At 36.3% G+C, this 22,265-nt stretch overlaps 1 protein-coding gene across 2 annotated transcripts in view; it reads right to left on the bottom strand.

The window, feature by feature from the left end:
• Window positions 1-22,265, bottom strand: part of FIP1L1 (factor interacting with PAPOLA and CPSF1) — a 36,956-nt gene that overhangs the window by 3,835 nt on the left and 10,856 nt on the right. For both annotated transcript variants that reach the window (XM_063157281.1, XM_063157280.1), the window contains 7 exons: window positions 20,754-20,863; window positions 14,947-15,040; window positions 13,820-13,973; window positions 8,617-8,643; window positions 8,007-8,061; window positions 7,102-7,157; window positions 1,618-1,843 (listed from right to left, as the gene is read on the bottom strand). In XM_063157281.1, coding sequence (XP_063013351.1) covers window positions 1,618-1,843; window positions 7,102-7,157; window positions 8,007-8,061; window positions 8,617-8,643; window positions 13,820-13,973; window positions 14,947-15,040; window positions 20,754-20,863 — 722 coding nt within the window. The remainder of the gene's footprint in view (window positions 1-1,617; window positions 1,844-7,101; window positions 7,158-8,006; window positions 8,062-8,616; window positions 8,644-13,819; window positions 13,974-14,946; window positions 15,041-20,753; window positions 20,864-22,265) is intronic.

Genomic DNA, 22,265 nt, shown 5'->3' on the forward strand with positions numbered 1-22,265 from the left:
TTTGGTTATAATAGAATAAAAATAATCCTGTTTTCCGATAATTTTAAGAAATGTTGTAACAAAACCACACACTATTCATCTGGAAAATAACTGCTAAAAGCATTGAAAGCCGTAATTTCTGAGCAGTAAAATGATAAACCTGATGCTTACTACAAACTTCACCAAAATACCACTTGATCAAAGTTTAAACAAAGGCAATATAAATAAAAGATATAAATCTGTGCAGTCTTTAAAATAGTTCACATTCTCTTCCTCACAGTTCCATTCATTTTATTTTCCTAAGTGCACAGAATTGAAAATAAACCTTCTTAAGAAATATTATATCTGCATGTTCTTTCTTAAGCCTCTCACACCACTTCTGTGATTCCCAAACCAACTTATCCCAGTTAAGGGCCTCCCATTTTCTTATACAGCCATGTGGCAACAGCTTTGCTACAGATGGTGGATAATTTAGTCACATAAAAAAGTTCGAGGCCTGCTCTTCCCCCTCCTTTACAGATAACTCTGGCAGCAGCACAGAGATTTCTTGAGGCCTGGAAGCTATTAAGGTTCATTTCAAGCACCCTTGAATGACCAGGGCTCTTTCTGGCCTTCAATCAAGCTGTCTGAGAAACAGATGTTTAGATAGGTCTTCAGCCCTCAGAAACTGACCCTGGAACGAAGCACATGCCCACAGGAGAGGACATCACCACACCAGCATACACGGAAAATCCCCCAGCTTGCACCCAGTTTGGGTCTTCAGCTGACAGTCATCATGCAAAAATGTCATCTCTCAACCGCAGAAATGCTGACTCTCAGTGCTCTCCCTTTGGCTTAAAACCATTAGTAAAAACAATCTGCCTAATAGCTAACATATATATTCTGCAAAAATTTAAACTTAACAATGAACACTGTGAAAAAAGCGTCAGACATTTACCCCAAAAAGCTTAGCAGATAACAAGCAGAGGAAATTTAGAAAAATCTGGCTAACCAATAGACCTCTGTTCTATGGAGCCATAGTGAGCTCAACATTAAATGCTTTGTGCCTGAGCACATGAACCACAGAACAGTTGCAGCTTTTTTTAAAAAGCAATTAGAAAGCTGAATAAATTTATCTGACGTGATTTTCATAATCTAAATCAAATTAAAGTTCTTGACCTTGAAATAATAGTTTTAAATAAGGAGAGATTATTATCCAGCCATTTTTAACAATCATATTAATCATTTTAGCAGTATTTATTACCATTAATTAAGGTCAAATGTTGCAACACATTGCTCTTAGTACCAAACTCGCAACGAAAATTCATTTAGTACTTCTGTAGATTTTTCTGTAGATTTTTTCTAAACCTACTGATGTCAAAAAGAGATTAATATTTCAGATATTCTCAAGACTTAAATCACCTTTAACCTGTAAAGCACTATGACCAATTTGGATGTATACTGTCCTCTTTTTCCTGCTTCTGTTTTACATGTGGAAATTTAGAATTACAGTTTCCAAAAGGGCAAAGGTGAGGAAGCCACACCACCCAGCTCTTTGGAGCATGCAGCAGAACACTGAAGTTGAATGTTGAAGTACCCTGTTTAACAGAGACAAGGGCTTTGAGCGGAGTTCCAGCACGTTGAGGACACTGCACTGACCTGTTGAACGCACTTGAAGACGGACTGTGATCTCGGTCCCTCTCCCTGTCTCTGGTACGGTCCCGATCTCTGTCTCGGTCCCGGTCCCGGTCGCGATCCCGATCTCGGGATCTCTCTCTCTCACGTTCCCTATCTTTCTCTCTTCGTGCATAGTAATCCCACTGTTTGCTGGTGTCCAGAAGACTGGACCACGAGGGTGCAGAACCGGCAGGGTGTGGAAAAGTGACTAAAGAAAGAGATGTAGTTATTAGAAAGAGTAAATCAAATATCATATGGAAACTAATGCAAGAAAATGCATTTGTCAGTTTCCTCCAATTATATTTTTTAATCTTCCCCTTTCACTTAATGCTAAGCAAACACTGCATTTTTTCCATGATTATTACAAAAGCTCTGGCACTCATTTAAAGACTTCTTATGAGGATGTACAAAGCCATACCCCAAAGACTGTCTAAACACTTTTGGGGAAAAAAAATTGTGCAAATACTTGCTCAAAGAATCTGATTCTAAGTGGTCAAATGGCTTTATTTTTGGGGAACAACAAAACAAAAACAATTGGAAAACAAAACTGCCTTTGAAACTCAAGTGCTCTGAAAATATAGTTCAGAAAAAGGACACTTCCAGCCTTGTAGTTAAATGCTATTATTTTTATCTCTTGTACTTTAAAATCATTGTATTTAAAATATAATGTTAGCTATGAAGTTGTCGTTCAGTAATTTATATTCTATACTATGCTTTGTCATACTTTTCTGATTACGGATGTAAAAGGAGCTTAAGAAATAAATTCACTCTGGGGAGAAGAAATAATGCTCCCACTTGTGCTCTGTAAGATAACATTTATGAATACTCAGCACAAACACTAATACCACTAAAATGTAACAGTTTAAGAAAATCAAGCATAGCCTTAATCTAGAAGTGACATGTTAAGATGTTAAGAAGGAAGTCTTAACACTGTCTCCCAACCTTTTTTAGATAGCTAGCAATGGGGAGAAGGAATGCTTCTCCACTGCTTTTTGCCAACTTCAGTATAATACAGAACTGCTGTATTTAATGCCCCAATTGTTCTGTCCTGCCCTCCCTCGCCAGAAGTCCCGTGAACGCACCCTGTAAAGGAAAAACAAGGGCTGAGTATTTAGCTGGAAACAGCACTCTCTAGCGGACTTACAGTACTGAGGACTTCTCCCTTTCTGCTTATCTGCCTTGCTAGCTTTCCTAACTTTCAATAAATCGTTTGTTTTGAGCTCCACTTCATCATCTATAACACGAGAACAATATTTACTTGACTTCATGGTGTCACAAAAAGATTAACAGTACAATTAACATAAATATCTACTGAACAATGCAAAGTGTGTTACTGGTGCTGTATTTAATACTGTTGGGTTATAAAACCAGTGGCTTCTGCTGACAGCTAAGTTCAGACTGCCTTGCCTGTAATGTCTGGGTATGCCTGCTCCAGAAAGCTTTGGCAGAAGTTTAACCAAGCGTCTGTTTGCCAAGCGTCCAGAGGAGGAATACAAAAGACCTTTAGAGCAGGCAGCGTAGCACAAAACAACCACTTCATTGCTAAAATATATTTGTAATTAAAAGTATTACAATTCCTTTAAAAAAGCATTTATACAAGGTTTTGCCTCTAATAAAATGCTTGACACTGTTTAACTTCAGGTCTAAAAGCAAAATGAAGGGTTAACAGATAAATATGTCCTAATACAATATTATGCTGCTCATTATGCTGCCAAGACCTGAAATTCGTCGAAGGAAAGCAGCCAGAAATAGCAAAAAAACCAGCTGCACTTAAAAGACTGCTAATTTCCTTGACTTGCCACTATGTCAACAACACACGTATCGTACGAGACACTGGCTGTCAGTGTATTCTGATCTAAAGTTTAAACTTAAGCTTAATTTTAAATGTATACTACAAACCAATTATTAATGGTAGCACAAACTTTTACAATAAATTTTGGGATACTCCATCACATATTGAGTAACTCTCATCAGACAGAAGTGTTTCTCCCCAGTACCATGAGATAAAACAGTAATTTGACACATTACACATTTTTATATCTAGATTTTCACCAGGAATTATTCGCAACACACAAGAAGCTTACTTTCTAGTATGAACTGGTGTTCTGCTTTTACTACATTGAATGAAAAAATTTGTCACTTCTGTTATTTCTACACGGATTATTCCAATAATTTCTACAAGAAGGAAGACACTTCAAAAACTCTGATTTTAACTCTGATTTTATTTTTAAAACAGGAGAGCTTTGAATAATTACTAGTTTTGGAGACATGAGCCCACTTTTGGAGCTACTTAAAAAACTTAAAGCTTCACAGCATAAAGCAAACTATTTAATACTTCTTGCTTGTGCCTCAAAAAATACTGACTCTTAAACTGTTTCTGTAATGCTAAATGTCTTGCAAGTTCTAAGATTTAAAAAACATTTAGAGCACAGACCAGAGATCTACTTGAGGAAAAAGCAAACAAGCATATGATAGAGGGCACTTCAGTGGCTGATCAAAGGCAGCTCAAGCAAAGCCAAAGATATGATGGCAGACGTAGCACTGAATTGTGAAAGGATTTAAGTGCAAGTGGACTAAACCACATTGATGTGGTGGAAGAGCACAAAAACAAAACAGACATTCTTGAAGTTATAAGTTATTACTTTACTATGTAACCTTCCTAAAGGGTCTGCAATGGGAAACCCAACTGACAGCAAGACATCAAATACATCAAAGCATGAGCTGAGGAATGTGGATAGGCAGAAGAAGGGCTAGTACCTTAATCAAGACTGCTACCTTTTGCAATGTGTTCCATTTGCACATCCTCCCCTGCAATTTTGACAAAGCTAGGAAATGTCCAGACTGTCAAAGAAGACAACAGGTTGGAGATTCACTGCTATCATCCAAAGCAACTATTAAATAAATATACCTAGTGATTGTAAATTGCAGTGAGATCTGCACCCAGCTGCGCTGTGGAGCTTCAATGTCCCCAGGTTCTGATTCACAGAGAGCACTGCTGAACACTCACCAGTGATCACACTGCACTACAGGGACTGTGACAGTATGACGTGACTAGGAAAACATTTCTCACTAAGTGATGAGCAACAGTGATAAAATGCCACTGAGTCTCTACCGATTCAAAAATCCCTATGACACAGACAGCTTTGAGACAGATAATTGCTTTGTGCAGCAAATATGAAAGCTTTTGCTGCAACAGGGATACAAGATACACTGGAAGCACACTGGGAAGATAGCAGTGGACTGTGCTCCTTGGTCTCCATAATCATATAAAAGAAAACAATATTTTAATCCTGTTGATGAAGTTAAAATTCAATGTTGGCAAGATCAAGGTAACAGTCATCCTTTAGGACTGGTGCTGCAACAACACAGGCATGCCATCAGCTCTAAAGGTCAACCTGAAACTTGGAAATATTCTTATGTCCCTGACAATATTTGACAGAATAGAAAATTCTAACAGAAGAGACACCAAAGTGAAAAACACTCTACACAGGAGACTATGTAACAGATGCCACATACATACATTAGTATGTGTTAGTAAGACTGCTTTATTTATGACACTCTGTATGGCTTTAGTTGTACATCTCAGGTTTTACCTTTTTGCTAAAACACAATTAAATTACTGCTAAAAAAGAAGTCTGTGTAAAGCCGATGTTTATGAATTCTTTTCCAAGAATTCCTGAAAACACAACAAGCTTCCAATGCATGAAAGCAAACATTTGGTAACTGATGAGGATCCTTACAATGTCAAAAGTACTGCTTGTTACTCCATGAACTGCTACAACTTCAAGAAATTGTGAGCCATTACAAAATGTCATTTTGTATATGCACGCTTAAAACTTCAGAACATTTGGGAAAGAGATTTGCTGAATATTTAATCTGTGCCGAACATCACAGATCCCAGAAACAGACAAAACTTCCCCTACAGTTTCTCCTCTCACCAGCTAGGGTTCAAAGGAACAAGGAGCAAGGCAACAGAATTCAGCTGAAAGAAAAGGCACCAGGCATGGGGCAGGATGGCAGAAGTACTGAAGGCAGAGGCAGAGACTGTCAACATGCACGGTCCTGCATTAGGGTGAGGGCAGTCCTCAATGTTGGTACAAACTGGCGATGAACTGATTCAAAGCAATCCTGCAGAGAAGGGCCTGGGCATACTGGTGGGCAAAAATGAAACACGAGCCAGCAGTGTGAGTTTGCAGCCCAGGAAGCCACTTGTATCCTGGCTGCATCAAAAGGAGGAGTGGCCAGTAGGTTGGTGGGAGGTGGTTCTTTGTGTGCTCTCATGAGATTCCACCTGGAGCACTGCATCCAGCTCTTGGGACCCCAGTACAACAAAGATATGTTATAGCAGGTCCAAAGGAGGGCCATGAAGAATTATCAGAGAGCTGGAACATCTCTCCTGTGTTGTTCAGGTTGTTCATCCTGGAGGAGAAAAGGCTCTAGGCACACCGTATTGTGGCTTTTCAATACTGCAAAGGGACTTAGAAGAAATAAAGATGGAGAGAGACCTTTTGCCAGGGCCCGTAGTGACAACCCGTAGGGCTAAGGTTTTACTCTGAGAAATGGAAAGTTTAGATTGGACATAAGAGAGACATTCTTTATGATGATGGTGGTGGGGCATGGGTTGCCCAGAGAAGTTGTGGATGCCCAACCATTAGAAAGAAGTGTTCAAGGCCAGGTTGGACAGGACTTTGAGCAAACTCATCTAGTGAAAGGTATTCTTGCCCATGGCAGGGAGGCTTGAGATAGATAATCTTTGATGATTTCTTCTAACCCAAATAATTTCATAATTCTATCTACTTATCTTCTTATTTTCTCCTTTGAGTCAAGAAGCTAGGTAACAGCTCTAAACTCAGCATACATTCTGTAGATGCCCATTTGGTGGCACATGATGAAGCTTTCATTTTAGTTCACTCTTGTATCACTTTTATGGAAAAAAACATGAAGTCAAATCCAGCATCAGATTTTTCCCCCCAATAACAGTAATTAAAAAAAAAAGACAAAAAAAAAAAAGACAGACTTTATAATAGTATAGCTGAAGGTTATAGTGTCTTGGACAAATGGTTTTTCAAACAAGATGTACATCATCATGATTTCTGAATGATTGCTCTTAGTAATTAAAATTCTGATGATATGTCAACAGTACTTGTTCTCCTGTTTTAAAGCCTTGAAAAATTCTCCCTGATTTGCAGTCCATATTATGGTATATAATGCTTCAAAATCACAGTTCTGCAAAAGCAGCAGGAAAAGATATCCAGTACATAAATTAATAAGCAAAACAACAGTATTTACCAATAGTAGTTCAATTTGCAACAGCATGTATCTATTTACAATGGTCAGTAATGAGGTTTCATAATGAAATAGTGATAGGACATGTTTAGTTGTCTAGCTAAAATCCTCATAAGTGTATCAAACAATTTGGTATCACACTGCTCAAAATTTCCAAAGCCAGCAAGCTTGCTTACTTACCACTGCCATACGAAAATGCACGAACAGGACGACCATCATAGCCAGAAGAATGCCCACTGTGGAATGTATGTGCAAAACCAGTTTCAGCATGTCAAAGACACATGTTAAACCTAAGCTTTAGCAACAAAGCTACCTCCTTCAATAAACAGCTACATACATATAATACATATATTATATACAATATATACAATCACAAGCATCACTCATCCACAGCAACTGTCAGTACAAAGTAATAAATTTACTTAAATGCACATATGATGTATTAAGTTAGGATTTTTTCTCAATTAAATCATACAAAGATTTTCTCAGAGATTTTCCATCATCCTCCTGTATCATGTATTTTAACAGAATTTTCAACTTCAAAGGAACAGATATGTGCATATAAATGCATTTAAATATGGTATTGAAAAATTCCTAGCCTAACAGGTTAGGCCTGTTATAACTGAATGCTTAGATCAGAATATAAATACAAATTTGGATTCTGTGGAACTCTGGCATTTCTTATAGTTTATGAGGGCCTAAATCTGTGCTCAGTTTTTTGTGTACGTCTACAAAATGGATATGATAGCTGAAAAGTATACAGATCACATAAACAAGCCTTCAGACTACTAAAGAATACTTTATTTATCATTCCCTTAGGTCTTGGCATTGATTTACAATCAAAACTGTAACTAATTTGGTATTTTGATACTGTGTCATCACTAAACTAACAAGTGGCCAAGTAACCTACTCAGAATATGCTGAGTGGTGAGACTAGTAACATTTCCGTAAAATTACTGTAAAAATCTGAAGCTGTCTCCCTTTCCCAGACATAAATCCATAAAACAATGGGCAACGCAAGAGTATTATTCATTTATTTCAGAATACTGACAGATTGCTTAGTAAGGTTTTAAAGAGATAATCACCTGTCTATTGTGGGTATGAGGGAAGGTGGAGGACCGCCAGGTGGTGGTGGAAAACCTGTAACAATAAATTGGATAAGGAGGGGAAAAAGTAAAAATCTATCACCCATAAACACATAAAAGAACTAGGCTAAGCATACCATGGCAAACAAATCCCAGAGAGAACAATGAAAAATTGTTTCCACGTTTTATTTTGTAAGACTAAGAACTACTTCTCAGCTTGACAAAGGCAAAATATGAAACATATATTATCAGTGCTTCAAGTTAAAACTTTATCATTCTTAAAAATACGGTGATATAAAAGCATGGGCAAATTCTAACAACACTTAATAAACAAAAATCCAAACTATTTACTGCATAGCTGAGAAAAAAATATTTTAAAGAAAAGAAGGAAATGTACATCTAGAAAACTGGCTGATTAGGTCCACTAGTCAACAGCATTTTCATACAATTTCTCTTCTGCCCAGCATCAAAATAACTGAGCCTAAATATGCACATATAATTTAGTATGCATAACTCTTTATCTATAAAGTTGAACAAAGCTGGTAAGTTGCACATCAGTTAAGTTTTCATCTCTTAACCAAACGTGGAAAAAAAATCTAAGCAAATTTACCTGGTGGTGGCACTGTTATTGGTATACCTAAAAAGACAACAAATATCAGTTATAGTAATAGTTTCTTATCTGTAGATCTGAAACCAGACTGAGCTTTCACTGCATACATGATCAAGAAGAATGACAACATATTTTCTGTGTCCTCAGGTCAAGATGTCACATTAATACTGATAAAATTTTGTACAAGCCTTGTGAAATCCAGCTTTTGGTTTAAATTCCTGTTCTTTAAGATCTTTTTTATTTAGAGGCAAAACCAGTGTAGAGTGACTCTGGGCCTCAAGGTTAAAATTAAATTAATAATTCTAAAAAGCTTAATATAGAGAAGGAAAGCAACATCCCATAGACTACATTTGCTTTGTTTTACATTCCATGGAAGGAAATGCAATTGGCCTCTGACCTTCAATAGCTTGGCTCAGGACACAGTAGGTCCACATGAACAAAGAATTCAGGCAGCAGTAAGCAATACAGATGTCTGAGTCAATGCTATGACACTGCAGTTCATCATTCATTTGCTACTTGGAGGGAAAAAGATTGGGTTTTTTCTCTATTTTCTTGTAGCTATCTGAGAAAGGAGTAGCCTTTAACAGAAACATGTGCAATAATTACTCTAACCTGATTTTCAGATCTAGCTAAGCTGTTATGAATCTAACTAAAAGCTGAGAAAATTGTTCCCAACTAAATTAGCTGACCTAACAAAATAAACTGCATCAACACATAACCATACCTTACTGATTATGAAAGGAATGATTACAAGGTAAAAATAATTTGTAACTTCAAAGGTTCTTATCTTCCCATGCTTTGCAAAGAACTAGCTTTACCCTGAACTAAACACATTACACTGCTATATAATAAACTGGGCTAAAACAATACTGGCAGAAAATAGACTACTTCACCAGGTATAAAGCACTTCCAGTTATCAACAATTCTGCTTCCATCAAAAAGTTTGTATGTTCAATCTAACAGCTCATGGCAAAACTTTGGGAAGGGAGAGAACAGAAAACTCTGGCAAGTGCTTTCATCAGCGTTGACATAACTGATAAACATTCACACAGAATAGTACTGGCCACATGACAAAATTTACACATATCTCATTAAAGTTAAAAGATTATTGTATGGCAGCAACATTTTACTAAACCTATGTACTTATTATGTCTAGAAATGCCAACTGCTCCCAGATTGACTTGACAGAAGCACAGAATGAAGGAATATGCAAGCAGAGGAACAGAGGTCAATATCAAAGTTCACTAATTGCTGGCAATTTCTCTGACAGTAATTCCTAACAGCATTAATCCTATAGGATTAAACACATGGTGGAATATAACTGAGGCTTCTGTCCAATCTGGAAGATTTAAAATCAGATCTCTTAGCCAAAATGCAAATCAGTGAACTCCAACAGCCAAATTTCTGAACTGCATGAGCCATTTTCTCTCCACCAGCACGCAAGCTTTCCAATGTGCACTACAGTTGTTAAGAACACTGGGTACAACACCACAAAATTTTTGACAATGTAACGTTTAAAAGACCAAACAGTCCTGATGAAAATTCCTGAAAGAAAGTCAAGATTACGAACTCAAACTGTTGCCAAACTGTTTACTATTAATCTTTTTTGGTTAATTGTTCTAATTAATAGATCCTTCATAAGCCTAACACATAGAAAAAAATATATAATAAATAAATGTTAAGCATGTACATATTATATAACACATAATAATATATAATTGCTATAAGAACATAAGCTAAAAAAATACCAGAAATTCTCTCAAAGTGACTTATTAGCTCCACCTTACACCACAAAAGATTTCAACTGCTGCCCTAAAACCAGTATATTGTTAGCACTGCAAATAGCACTCAGCACTACCCAGAGAACTGCCTGGAAATCCATCAGCTAACTCCTCTCTACAAAAAGGAAAAAGTTTGTATTAAACAATTAATGTATTCCTCACTTACAAGAATGTTATCTTGTACAGAATTAAAAGTAAAAATATCACAAGACTAAAAGACAAATGAAAAATCTCACTTAACAAGCATTCGAACAAAATTAAGACAGACTGAATTCACCTAATATCCAGAGATCAAATGTCCAAATAATTTTAATGAACTGATGAATCTAGAGTATTACACAAAAAAATCCATAAGCACACTTTCCCACAAAAACCTTTAAGAACGTTTAAAGAATCATGATTAATGCTTATATAATTTTAAAACAGAAGCTAATTTACTTGGTGGTATCAAAAAGGACAAAAGATTCTAGGTGCCAAATTGACAAAAAATCTAAAAAAAAAGATCTAAATAAGCGTTTTTCCTTGCTAATACACCAATACAACACAAAACAAGACAAAAAATCGTAAGCTTCACTTAATGGATAAGAAATAATTTCTTAACTCTTCACTCCTTTGCCTTCTAAGTGCATGAATATATACCTGCAGTGTCACCAGCAAATTACTACTTCTGAGGATAGACATTGAAATATTTTGTCATTTCTTGCAATGAAGAGACTACACTGTACAAATGCAACTATGTGGCTTAGTATCAACGTTGTCATGTCCCTACAACATGATTGTGCTGCCATAAAGACACATCCAGCATAAACCTAAATACTCAAGAGTTGCATGCCAAAAGCAACTCAAATGTCATCAGTGCACCATTTTAACTACCATGCTCAAAACTGCCTTCAGAACATTGTATACCATCCTACTAGCTCAGGGCTGGTAAGTATTTACAGAAAATCAAGTTTTACTAAAGGAAAGCAATGCCACACGTGCTCTGCTTGTGGAGCAAGGAATCAAACATGAACAGCCAGAGTTTAACAACATACTGTAAATTAGCTGAACTATGCACTAGCCCTCAGAAATGTAATATATCTCAACTTAGTTCTCTTGCCATAAGCTAAATTAGGTCAAATTTTCTGTATCAAAAGATTAGAAATACACACTTAGGATGCCAAGCCTGAGCAGTCACACCAAAGCCTGGCACACACTGCAAAGTTATGCAACAGAAGTTCAGTATTTCAGAGAAAATTCTTTTTTCTTAAATCACAAATGCATGTCACATTTTTAACTACAGACAAACCAAAGCACATAAACAAACTTTTAAAGCCTTGGTAACAAGCATACATGTTTGCTTTAGATGAAAATTACACCAACATAGTAATAAACCTACCAAACAGAAACTAGCACATATTTTGCCACAGTCAGTCATCTCCTAGGACTATTTGAGAATTTTCTACATTTGGTGCTCTAAATTGTTCCAGCACTTGCTCCTCAAAAAAGATTTGAATCACAAGAGTGAATGAATACAGAACAAGAGACATAACTTCAAAGCAAGATCCTTTTTCAAAGGCGCTTTTGGAGGATGTTTTATATTTGGAATACTTAAATTTTCTGGCAAGTAGTCCCAGTTTAATATTGGGTAAGTGTAGTTTTTTTACTCCTACTCCAGTGAACCAAGGAGGGATGGTAGAACCTATTTTTGGAACAGCTTTGATGATAAAGAGCTGGCAACAGCACAATTAAAACACAGGCCTGAGGAAACTAAATCCACAGCTCTTAATCATTATTTTCAAATCTACTTGAAGTACTGAAGGATGTTCCAGAAGACCTTCTGAACAAGCCTGTGTCATAAACCTGCCTGTAAACCGTGAGACTAAAGCCAAACCTGCTGGCTTGATCTGCAACACATGTGGATTTCCTTCACCTTTAAAATCTCAACAGGTGAGGGGTTTCATAAGAACAGTCCAGTACCCCTGCACCAAGTGCATCTGGGGTGTCTGTGAGAGGGGTTCTCAGGTTTTTGATAATATACAACTTAGAATACCTTTTCTGAATCCAATTACAATTAAAATAATTACTTTCTAAAAAGTTGCAATGCATTACATATATTGTTTTATCATAAAGGTTTAAATGAAAGTTAAAACCAGAGCAAGTATTATTGTCACATCCATCCTCTTTCTGTTCTTCCCCCTTGCCAGTAAGGAAACAAAATCACCAGAGCATTACCATAATCTCACTTCAGAGATCGTATTTTTTATATTTATTTTAAAAAAGAAAAAAAAGGGCAGAGAATGATTTCATTTTTAAATCTTCTCAGTTTTCTATGTGCTGTGATTTTTGTGTATGACCATTATGGAGGAAAGTCAGAGCTTGCCAGGCAAAATGAGTTAAGTTTTAAAATTAGGAAGGGCAACTGAAGAAGCAACTTCTATGAGGATTTAAACCCTATAAAAGCTCATACTAGTTGCATTTAAATAATGTGACTTCTTTGCTTCCACATAAGAATATTAACAGAGAAACTTTAAAAGTATTTCCTCTGCAAGCAGAATAGCAAAGAAACTGCTCCACATGATTTTCAGAACAAGTCAAGCTAAAGAATTCAAGGACCAGGAGAAAACAAGGAAAGCAGCTCCACCTTAAATCAGTCTCTTCTGCAGACAAATGCTTCACTTTCCTACTCAAATACACCACAAAGATTCTCCATCTATTTTAATTTCTCACTGACAGTTCTTAGTTTCTCGCCAAATCCTTTTGAACTTACTGTCTTAAAATGAGAAGTACAGGTCACTGTATCACTTGTGCAAATACCCAGTAAATTTCCATATATGCCAAATTTCAATAAATGTTCAGTAAATATTAGTAAATTTCAAAACAGATTAACAATGGGATGAGTTCTCAAAGAGCTTTGATTCCTCTAAGATTCACAGACATAGAACACTGGAAAAAAAACATCAGGGACTAACAAGACTTCTAACTGGAAGAAGGGATATGGAGCAAATGCAATACTACCAGACCTGTGGGAATTCATACATGCTGTGAGAGAAAAGGGTAATTAGAACTTCTCTTGCTGCCTTGACCTTAGACATCAGAGAATCCAATTTGTGACACAAATTCATGGTATGCCATAATTCTAGTTCTAAAGTTTGTAGAATAATGTGTTAACATGTACCTCTCAATGGCATTAACACTTACTGAATCACAGAAAACAACTTCTCACTTCAAACATTTTCAAGAACGCAAGAACCAGCAGTTAGTCTTTAAGTAATTATTTACTACTTGGGATTATGCTTACTGAGAAAGTAAAAACAAAAGTTTCTGGATTTGCTTTGCAGATACACTTAAGAAAAGAGCAGAACATGAAATTCTGAAATTCTGCACAATGCACCTCAAGAAATCTCTCATTATCCACATCCTATATAGTGCAGGATATTTACCTGGTGGGGGAATCAGAGGTGGAGCAGTACTGACAGTTGGAGGGGGTGGGAGGAAAGGAGGTGGTGGAAGGTGAGTAGGTGGAGCTCCTGGAGGGAAAAATGGAGGTGGCTTGGTAAAACTGTCTACTTCAGGATTAGAGCGTTCTGAAAGAACCTGTAAAATATCAAACTCTAGTTACAATTGCTTTGTGAAAAGAGTGCAAGACAGGTTTCCTCTCCTTCAGTTACTAAAATAGGAAAGTATCACTTCACATCTAAGGACCCATATTCAGATGGTGTAAGTTCTACCTGCATACACCTATGTTCAGTGTCCCTTATTTGCCCCTTAAAGGTCTAAGAGCACCTTAAATTTGTATAATGGAAAATATTTAAAAATCAATCTGAAAAGCATGAAAACAACCCAAGATCATAAATTACTTAAATACTCTAAGATCAGATGAAAATCACATGGTAATGTTTTCAATATCAGCACTACAATCCTTTACTATTTTCACTGTTTAACCTCAACCCAAGTTGGCATGGAAATGCAACTGGAGCATCAAGCAACCCTGATCCTTCTCTCTAATTCTTCAGAAGTGTATTTTATCTGTATAGATTTAGTTGCTTTCTGAGGATAATTAAAGTCTAGACTAAAACCATAAAGACTAATCTTGCAGTTTTTGGTAAAGTACTACAATATAATTAAAAACAAGCTACTACCAACTATTTATTCCTTCACATCTTATTTTTAAAAGACTGCATTTCTCAAACTACATACAAGGAGGCTTTCACTTCCAGCATTAGTGTCTGACAGGAATAGGGGGACAAATGGGGAGTTCAAATATTTATCTTTTCACTCCATAAACAAAACACAATCCCACACAGATCTAGCAGAGCCAATGCTGTCTCCTGGATTCTAAGTCTGCAGCATCACTCATTTCTTTTCAGTAAGAGGTATACCAAAACATTTTTGAAATCTATCAATTACTTCATCTTAATATGTTTCAGTAACTGCCAAAACTTTATTTCTGGACTTGAAGTTACTTATGTGTTACTCATTCACATACAGTGGTGCTTTAGTCAGAAGCTATGGGAAAAACAAAAATGTCTTTTAGTCAAAAATAGAATGCAAAACTGCAATGTAAAACCTGTATGTTGCTGTTCTCATTAGCACGCCGTCGTCCTTCCACCCTGCTGATAGTGATGCTCTGCCCAATCACATCTATTGTGCCAGATATCCGCCTGCAACACAGGACAAACAGAATCAGAAAAGGGGGAAGAAAAAGAAAAGGTGAGAGAAAAAAGTCTTATGGACTTCTCTCATTCTAAATGGCAAAAGTTCTTCTTTCTGCTGTAGAAAACACAAAACACTATTTCTGAAGAACATTAAAGGTGATGCATTTGCTGAACTATGCAAGAGTACAGAACTAAACAATGCAGCAAAAAAGACTTTGATAAGCAAAGACAAAAGCTGACCCTACAGCAGTCTCCTTCCTCCCCATAAAAGACAGTACTTCTGCTTTGCTGTTACAAAAAAAAACCCAAACAAAAAAAAAAAAAAAAACCCAAACAAAGATCCCAAAACTTCAGTAAGAAAAGACTAAATCAAGCAGAACTTTCTCAAAAATCTAACGTAAACCAGCTATAAACTATTAATTAAAAGTAATTTCTAAATTGCATGAAACCATAATGAAGGATTCCATGGAAGATCAAACAAAGATAAGGCAGAAGAAAAAACATTAGCATAAAACAAAACCACTAAAACTCAAAGTATAATCAATATCTCAAAATCTTCAGTAAATTAATCTTAGAGGAATACACTGACACAAATGAAGTACTCCAGGTATCAGACCAGACAATAGGACAAAATATGACAAAATATTAATGTCATCTAGTAAAACTAAAGCCTGATGTTTGTGACAACAGGAATCACTATTTTGAAGAGAGGAACAATCTTAAGTATAGTGACCATTTCTGTTTGCAGCCCTAAAATGCCAGAAACCAAGGTTTATAGAAATTGTATAACTTTTATGCAGATATAACAAAATCTGTCGGCATAAGAGTTATAAAAACCAGGTTGAACTAAGGCCTTGAGCAACCTGGTCTAGGGGAAGATGTCCCTGCACATGGCAGGGGAGGTTGAGCTAAATGATGCTTTAGGTCCATTCCAACCTCTTAACATTCTATGATTCTACCTGCTCTGCAGGCCACTGTTGACTTCTAAAAGAGGTTAAAAAGTAGGATTCACCTGGGTCAACTTTGTTAGAAAATGAGCAATAAAACGACAGTGCTCATGGTTAAGAGAAACAAAGGTACAAAATCTGTGTCTCAGCAGTAAGGGACACAGATTTTCACTTGGGGTTTCACCTATAAAGGAAACCACTGTAGATAAAACTGATAAATTTTACCAAGAGCATGATATAGAACAGTAAAAGACTGGAAAAAACCTTCCCGAAATTTCCACAGAAAACAAATCCATAGAAAGTAAAAAGTATTTCTAGTTTCAGGAGTTCTTGTCTTTTTTGCATCTAGTGTACTACTAACCACACAAATACAAATATTAGGGCCAACAACTGTAAATTGGAATTATAGGCTCAGAGTTCTGCCAGACTGATAACTTGGACTCCAATTGCTCAGATACCTAGACTGCAATGCAACTGAAAAAGACACAGCAGACACTAGAGCATGAAGTAACAGTCAGATCTCTCAGAGATTATCTGAAGTTTCATAGCAGACTGCATACTGAGGATGATACAAATGCCTGTCCTCTGAGCTTTTTAGTATCTGGGTTTAGAGCTTCCTCCTAGATGTTAAAGTAAGCTTATTAAGCACAACAGTTTAGAGTTTAAAAAAAAAAAACCAAAATCAGTGTGATGGTATGAGAGTCCGAGAACACTCCTTCAATTAAAGAGTGTATACTCCACAGCAATATATTCTATACAACGATAACAGAGGTGTCAGAAACTCTCTGGACTTCTGATACCCCATGCTAGAAGTTAGATTGTTCCCATAATCAACATCTGCTTTTCTAAACTTCCCCAGTGGTCTTACATGGCCTTCCAGCACTGCTACACTGGACTATTATTTTGCTTTAAGTAACTGAATTGAGAACATAGGTATTATAAAACAGTTGTTAAACCTATGTTCTCACCATCTTAATCTTCACTGATAGTGCATTTGTTTTGAGAGTTCTAAGACACTTGTTCTCTTCCATCACTGGTATCCTCTCTTAATTCTCTAAACCATATCCTAGAAAACTCATTTTACCTAGCTTCAGTCCTTGTGTACAACAAATGACACTCCTACAGCACAAAGTCCCTGCCTGGCTCACACCACTGATTTACCGGGCTTCCACTGGGAGTGATGTACACAGCAGAATGAAGACTCTTCCTCTCTTGTCCTGTTTGCACACTGCCAGCAACTCTTAGAATCATCACCGAAAACACACACAATACCAATGCAAGAGTATGGGGCATTAAAGCAATATATGCCCCAATCACATTACAATAATATTAATTCTGGTTTGGGAAGCAGCCCAAACACACCACTGCAATATTAAATGAAGCAAACCCAGACTACCAATTAGTTGGTTCCTATGCATCAATTTTTCCTGAAATAAACAGTTTCACTTCATTTTTTTAGATTCTGAAGCATATACCTGTGTTCACTCAATCTCAATGAGATTATACTTTATATTTATTATTTAAATAATGCTGTATAGTGTTATGTCCATTGTTCTTCCCAACAACTGCCAAGATATTATTTTTCATAATGATGGATTTTGCCATCATACCTTGAACTTGACAAATTCTCTATTTCCAAGATTGCAATAACAATTTCATTGCGAATTTCACTAAAAGAGTTAGAAATTGAACAGGAGAAAGCATAAATTCAGTTGCAAACGAAGCAGCAGATGACACCTCCAACCACATGCTAAGTGACACACACATTAAGTCACAGCAAGATGGCAAAAGGAGAAACTTCTGCAACTCCCTAGACATTAAACAGAGTTGTGATAAGTAGCAGGCAAGACTCAGTTTCTGTCTCAGTGCTGTAAGCAAAGAAAGGGAAGGGCTTGGTCTGTCCCTTACGTGATCGAGGCACCTGGGATACAGATGCATTCCCAAAGGATCCTCTGAAACATAAAAAGGCAAGCCACACGTGTGGGATGCACATGAACCCACAGAAGAGTTCATACAAAGTGTAGCTTGAAAGGAACATTCCAGCAACTCTGAGTTATCTCACTCTAATTAGAGAATGCTTATTTATGAGCTATTTGCACTGAGAATACCACTTCCATGGAGATTAATTCAGAAAGATAACTCAATCTCATTTGGCAAGCTCAGCTTAGATTCTACAGAGCAAAGAGAAAGAGTGGGAAAAAAGAAGAAAAAACGAAGGCAAACCCAGTTATTTTCCAAGTTCATAGCTTCAAAAATCCCTGTCCTTACCACAGATAAAATAAATAAGCTGCTTTTTGGAACACCCCCCTATGACTGTTCAGAATCAGACTAACTATGGGATGCCACATTTGTTCAGTAGACTTTATACATAGTACAGTCTAATATGTATGGAATTATAATATGCTTCAATATTTCTTCTCTTCTTTCTTGTTTTTCTTATGTATTTAATGGTTTATTTTCCTCCTCTTGAGCCTCAACTTTGCTGAGCTCACCACTAACTGATATGAATAAGAGCCTCAACTTTGCTGAGCTCACCACTAACTGATATGAATAAGAACCTAATAGATTTACTAAAGAAACCATTTGTATAAAACCACACTTTATATTTTTTTGAAAAACACACTATATTTTTCAAAATAACACCTGAGTTTCCATCACTTAGTCTTGCAAGGCTGAACTGGTATTTTTCATGGAAATAAAAGATCAGAAATCCATTTTCTTTAAAATATCTTTTTACAGAAAGCCATAAGCACAGATAAAGCTGATAAATAGCACACTACACCGATGAGCTAATTTCTCTGAAACTTCTCTGGAAATGCTTCCAGCAATTTCTCAACAAGACTACTGCAAATGCCACATGGCATAAAGGCAATTATTTTAAATTACTGAAGGGTTACATTGCTGAAAATTTTCTGTCTACCTAAAATAAACTCTTAACTAAAGAAAGAAATTAGTGTAACCCCATAAAACACTATCTGGTTATACAGAAGTTAATAATACAGGCACTTAGAAACAGAAAACAGTAGATGCATTATGGATAAGTCATTAAAGTAGAAATATATATAATCCAGCTAATATGTATTCTCATATACTCAATCTATATTCTCATTGAGCTACTCAGACTTCTGACCATACAATTTTCTTTCAAAATCTCTTCTGACAACTTGGTAGAAATACCTTTCCTTACAGAATAATATATTTTAAGCAAGTGTATTCATAGAAGCAGGTATTAAATAAGGGAAGATGTCAGTTTTGTCATTGTAACAACTTACAATTACAGTATTCAAACTAAATACATACAACACAACCTATTCTACCAATGGAATGCACAAGTGATACAACTGTCAAAGTGATATGCCACAAAGTGATACCTCAAAATAAATGTCAGGAAATGACACAGTCATCACACCTGCAAATTTCACACAACCAAATAATCTACACAATGCATTTTTTCTACAACTTTCAACTTAACTACATTTTAATATCCTGGTTGTCAATTGCTTCCCGAAGTAGTTTAGAGCTTTTCTGTCCACCACTGAGATGAACAAAGAATTGAAATCTTGTAACAAAACCTATGCTAGATATAGATTTGGAATCCTTACCCTGCGAACAATACATTCCAGTTTGAGAACTCTGTTACAGGAATATCACACATTAAAAGCAATTCAGAAAAGAAAATTTTAAAAACAGCTACAGGGTTAGCACAAAGTTTGGAAAACTCTTCTCATTTCTTTTGACTATGAAAAACAGACAAACAGAACCAAAATCTACTAAACACAGAGCAGCATAACCTGATAGTTCAGAGAAAAATTTAGGCTACCAGAAGGAATATTCTAGAAGTGAAAGAAAAGTGCAGGCAAGGCTATGATTGACTTCCTCCTGCCCCCCAACCCTCCCCCCAAGACAAATACATTTGAGGGTTGAACCGACTCTTACAGGATGGAATAACTGAACACAAGTGCCTCTAAATTAGTCAAGGCACTTATGGATGCAGTGCTAAAGATGGGTGATAGCTCCTCATCCTTAATGGCTGACAACCAAAGCGTGCAATGAACAACCTGTTCTACCTTTCTTACCATTGTTTGTAATATGATGTAATATAAGGGCTTTTAATTTGCACAGAACCAAAACAACTAAACAGGATCACTAAATAACTCAAGTAAAGCAGAAGCATGGAGTCATCCTAAGCCAAGTGCCAGATAACAAACAGCAGTGGCTTAGATACAGAAGACAGAACTTATTAAAGCCTGGGGCTGGGAGAAGGAACACAGTAAGGAAATACTCTTTCCAATTTTCAAAGAAAGTATAATATTCAAATATGGAGAAACCAAAGCTGCCTTGCAGGAAAGAGACTAGGTTCCAGGAATTCCTCCACTTGTTAAAGTCATAGCTGTCAGATTCCATCTTGTTTAACTGAAAAAATGAGTTAGTTAAAATACTCATCAGGACCCTAACAAGAAGTACTATGATGGCAAATTTAATTACACACAGAAAACACAGTGTCATAAATCAACAAGTAGATTTTTGTAACTGTCTTGTTACTTGGTCCTGCTGTTTTTTCTCCCCTTTTCTTCTGCTTTTTCCCAAAGAGCCAAGAAGGTAGTATAGGATTCATGTATGATTATGGTAAATGTGATAAGGATATCTCTACCCTTCATTTTACCTGTTACAGAAACATATTTTCCTTTTTTTTTCTACAAAAATTGTAAACTTCAAAGACATAGAGGTAACAGTACAAAGAGTTTTTTGGTCATGAGTTACAGCCAACTGACCTGTTTGTTGGAATTCCTGATTTAAATAAGGCAGGAGGAGATGTGAAATCTGGCTTGGTTGACTGTACTGCCAACTCTTTCTCCAAATTTCCAGTTCTGCCTTGCTGTACCTTCAAAATAATGTTTCATCATTAGTTTATCCTTGCAAGTGCAGTAGCTCCAACACTCAACAAAAACACAGTCAATACCAAGAAGAAAGTAGTCCAGCTTTATTCAGAATTTCAAAAACTCTCACCTCTGCACAACTAGCAAAATTACGTATCTTTTAGTGAGATATTACTTAAGTACTGTGTTTGATATATATATATATATATATAAATCAATATGCCAGAGAATGAATTGTTATAAAAAAACCATGAGACAAGAAACTTGAATGGATTCTCCATCTCCCTCGCTGTTTGTGAGATCTAGTAACCACTTAATTTCTTAGTCATACCAGGAAGTCACCTTGATTCTGGGTTGTGCTAACTGCAAAAGACTTTTCATTAGTTCAGACTGAATACTTCAGAAACACCCTGCTCTTGCTGAAGTACTGCAAAATTCCAGCCACTTCTTTTATTCAAGACACCATTAAAGCTATGCAAAACCTTTGGTGCAAGTACATCAAGTATTGTTTTGTTCAGCAGCAGCTACATGTGAAAGAAAAACCTGTATGGGTTAGTATTAAAGACAAATATACAGTGATTCAATTTCTAAAGTCACTCCCACTGTACTAGCTACACCACTCTATGTAGCTAGCTCACTCATGCTATAACCTTGTATAAGCTGTGATCTCACAGCTTGCAGGCAAGTGAACTATTATGTTTCTGCAGAACCTCGCTTCTAAACATGGGCACATCTTTTCCAAACCCATAAAAATGCACATAAATAGTTAAAATTCATTGAAATTAAATTAATGTTTCCTATCCAGAAATATGAGTGGAAAAGGTCGAAGTATTTATCTGAAAAAGACTTCTACAAATTAATGAGCAATTGGAAAATGTAGGAGACATTCTTGCTAGTTACAGGAGATTAATATAAAATACATGGAAATATAATGGGAATTACATGAGACTGTTTCAGAAGAGAAGGAAAAAAGTTAATGAAATGAATAATTACATGTAAACTCCTTTTAAAACACAACAAACTCTTACAACAACATTATTACCAGTACTGTTTGATCACCAGAGTCAGTACTGAGCTGGAAATAGGGGAAGTTTTGGGTTGGACTACTTATCCTTTTTCCTTCAGAACATTTCAGAGAAGTTTGAGATTACAGTCAGTTGCAAATTGTAACTCCTACTGTCCACTATTTCTACTGTCCCACAGTACTATTATAATGATACCTGAGAAAGGTATAAAGCCCCAGAAACCTTCTGATCCATTCTTGCTAGAATAAAACCAAAATAATTTAATATCCTCAAGTAGCAAGTAAAACACCTGTCTGCAATTGACAGTTCTGTATCTGCAATTGACAGGAGTACACAGGAGAAAGAAACTGTTCCAAGTCACTTCAAAGACAGTTCAAGAACA

The sequence above is a fragment of the Melospiza melodia genome, chromosome 5 (assembly GCF_035770615.1).
Source record: "Melospiza melodia melodia isolate bMelMel2 chromosome 5, bMelMel2.pri, whole genome shotgun sequence".
Taxonomy (NCBI): domain Eukaryota; kingdom Metazoa; phylum Chordata; class Aves; order Passeriformes; family Passerellidae; genus Melospiza; species Melospiza melodia.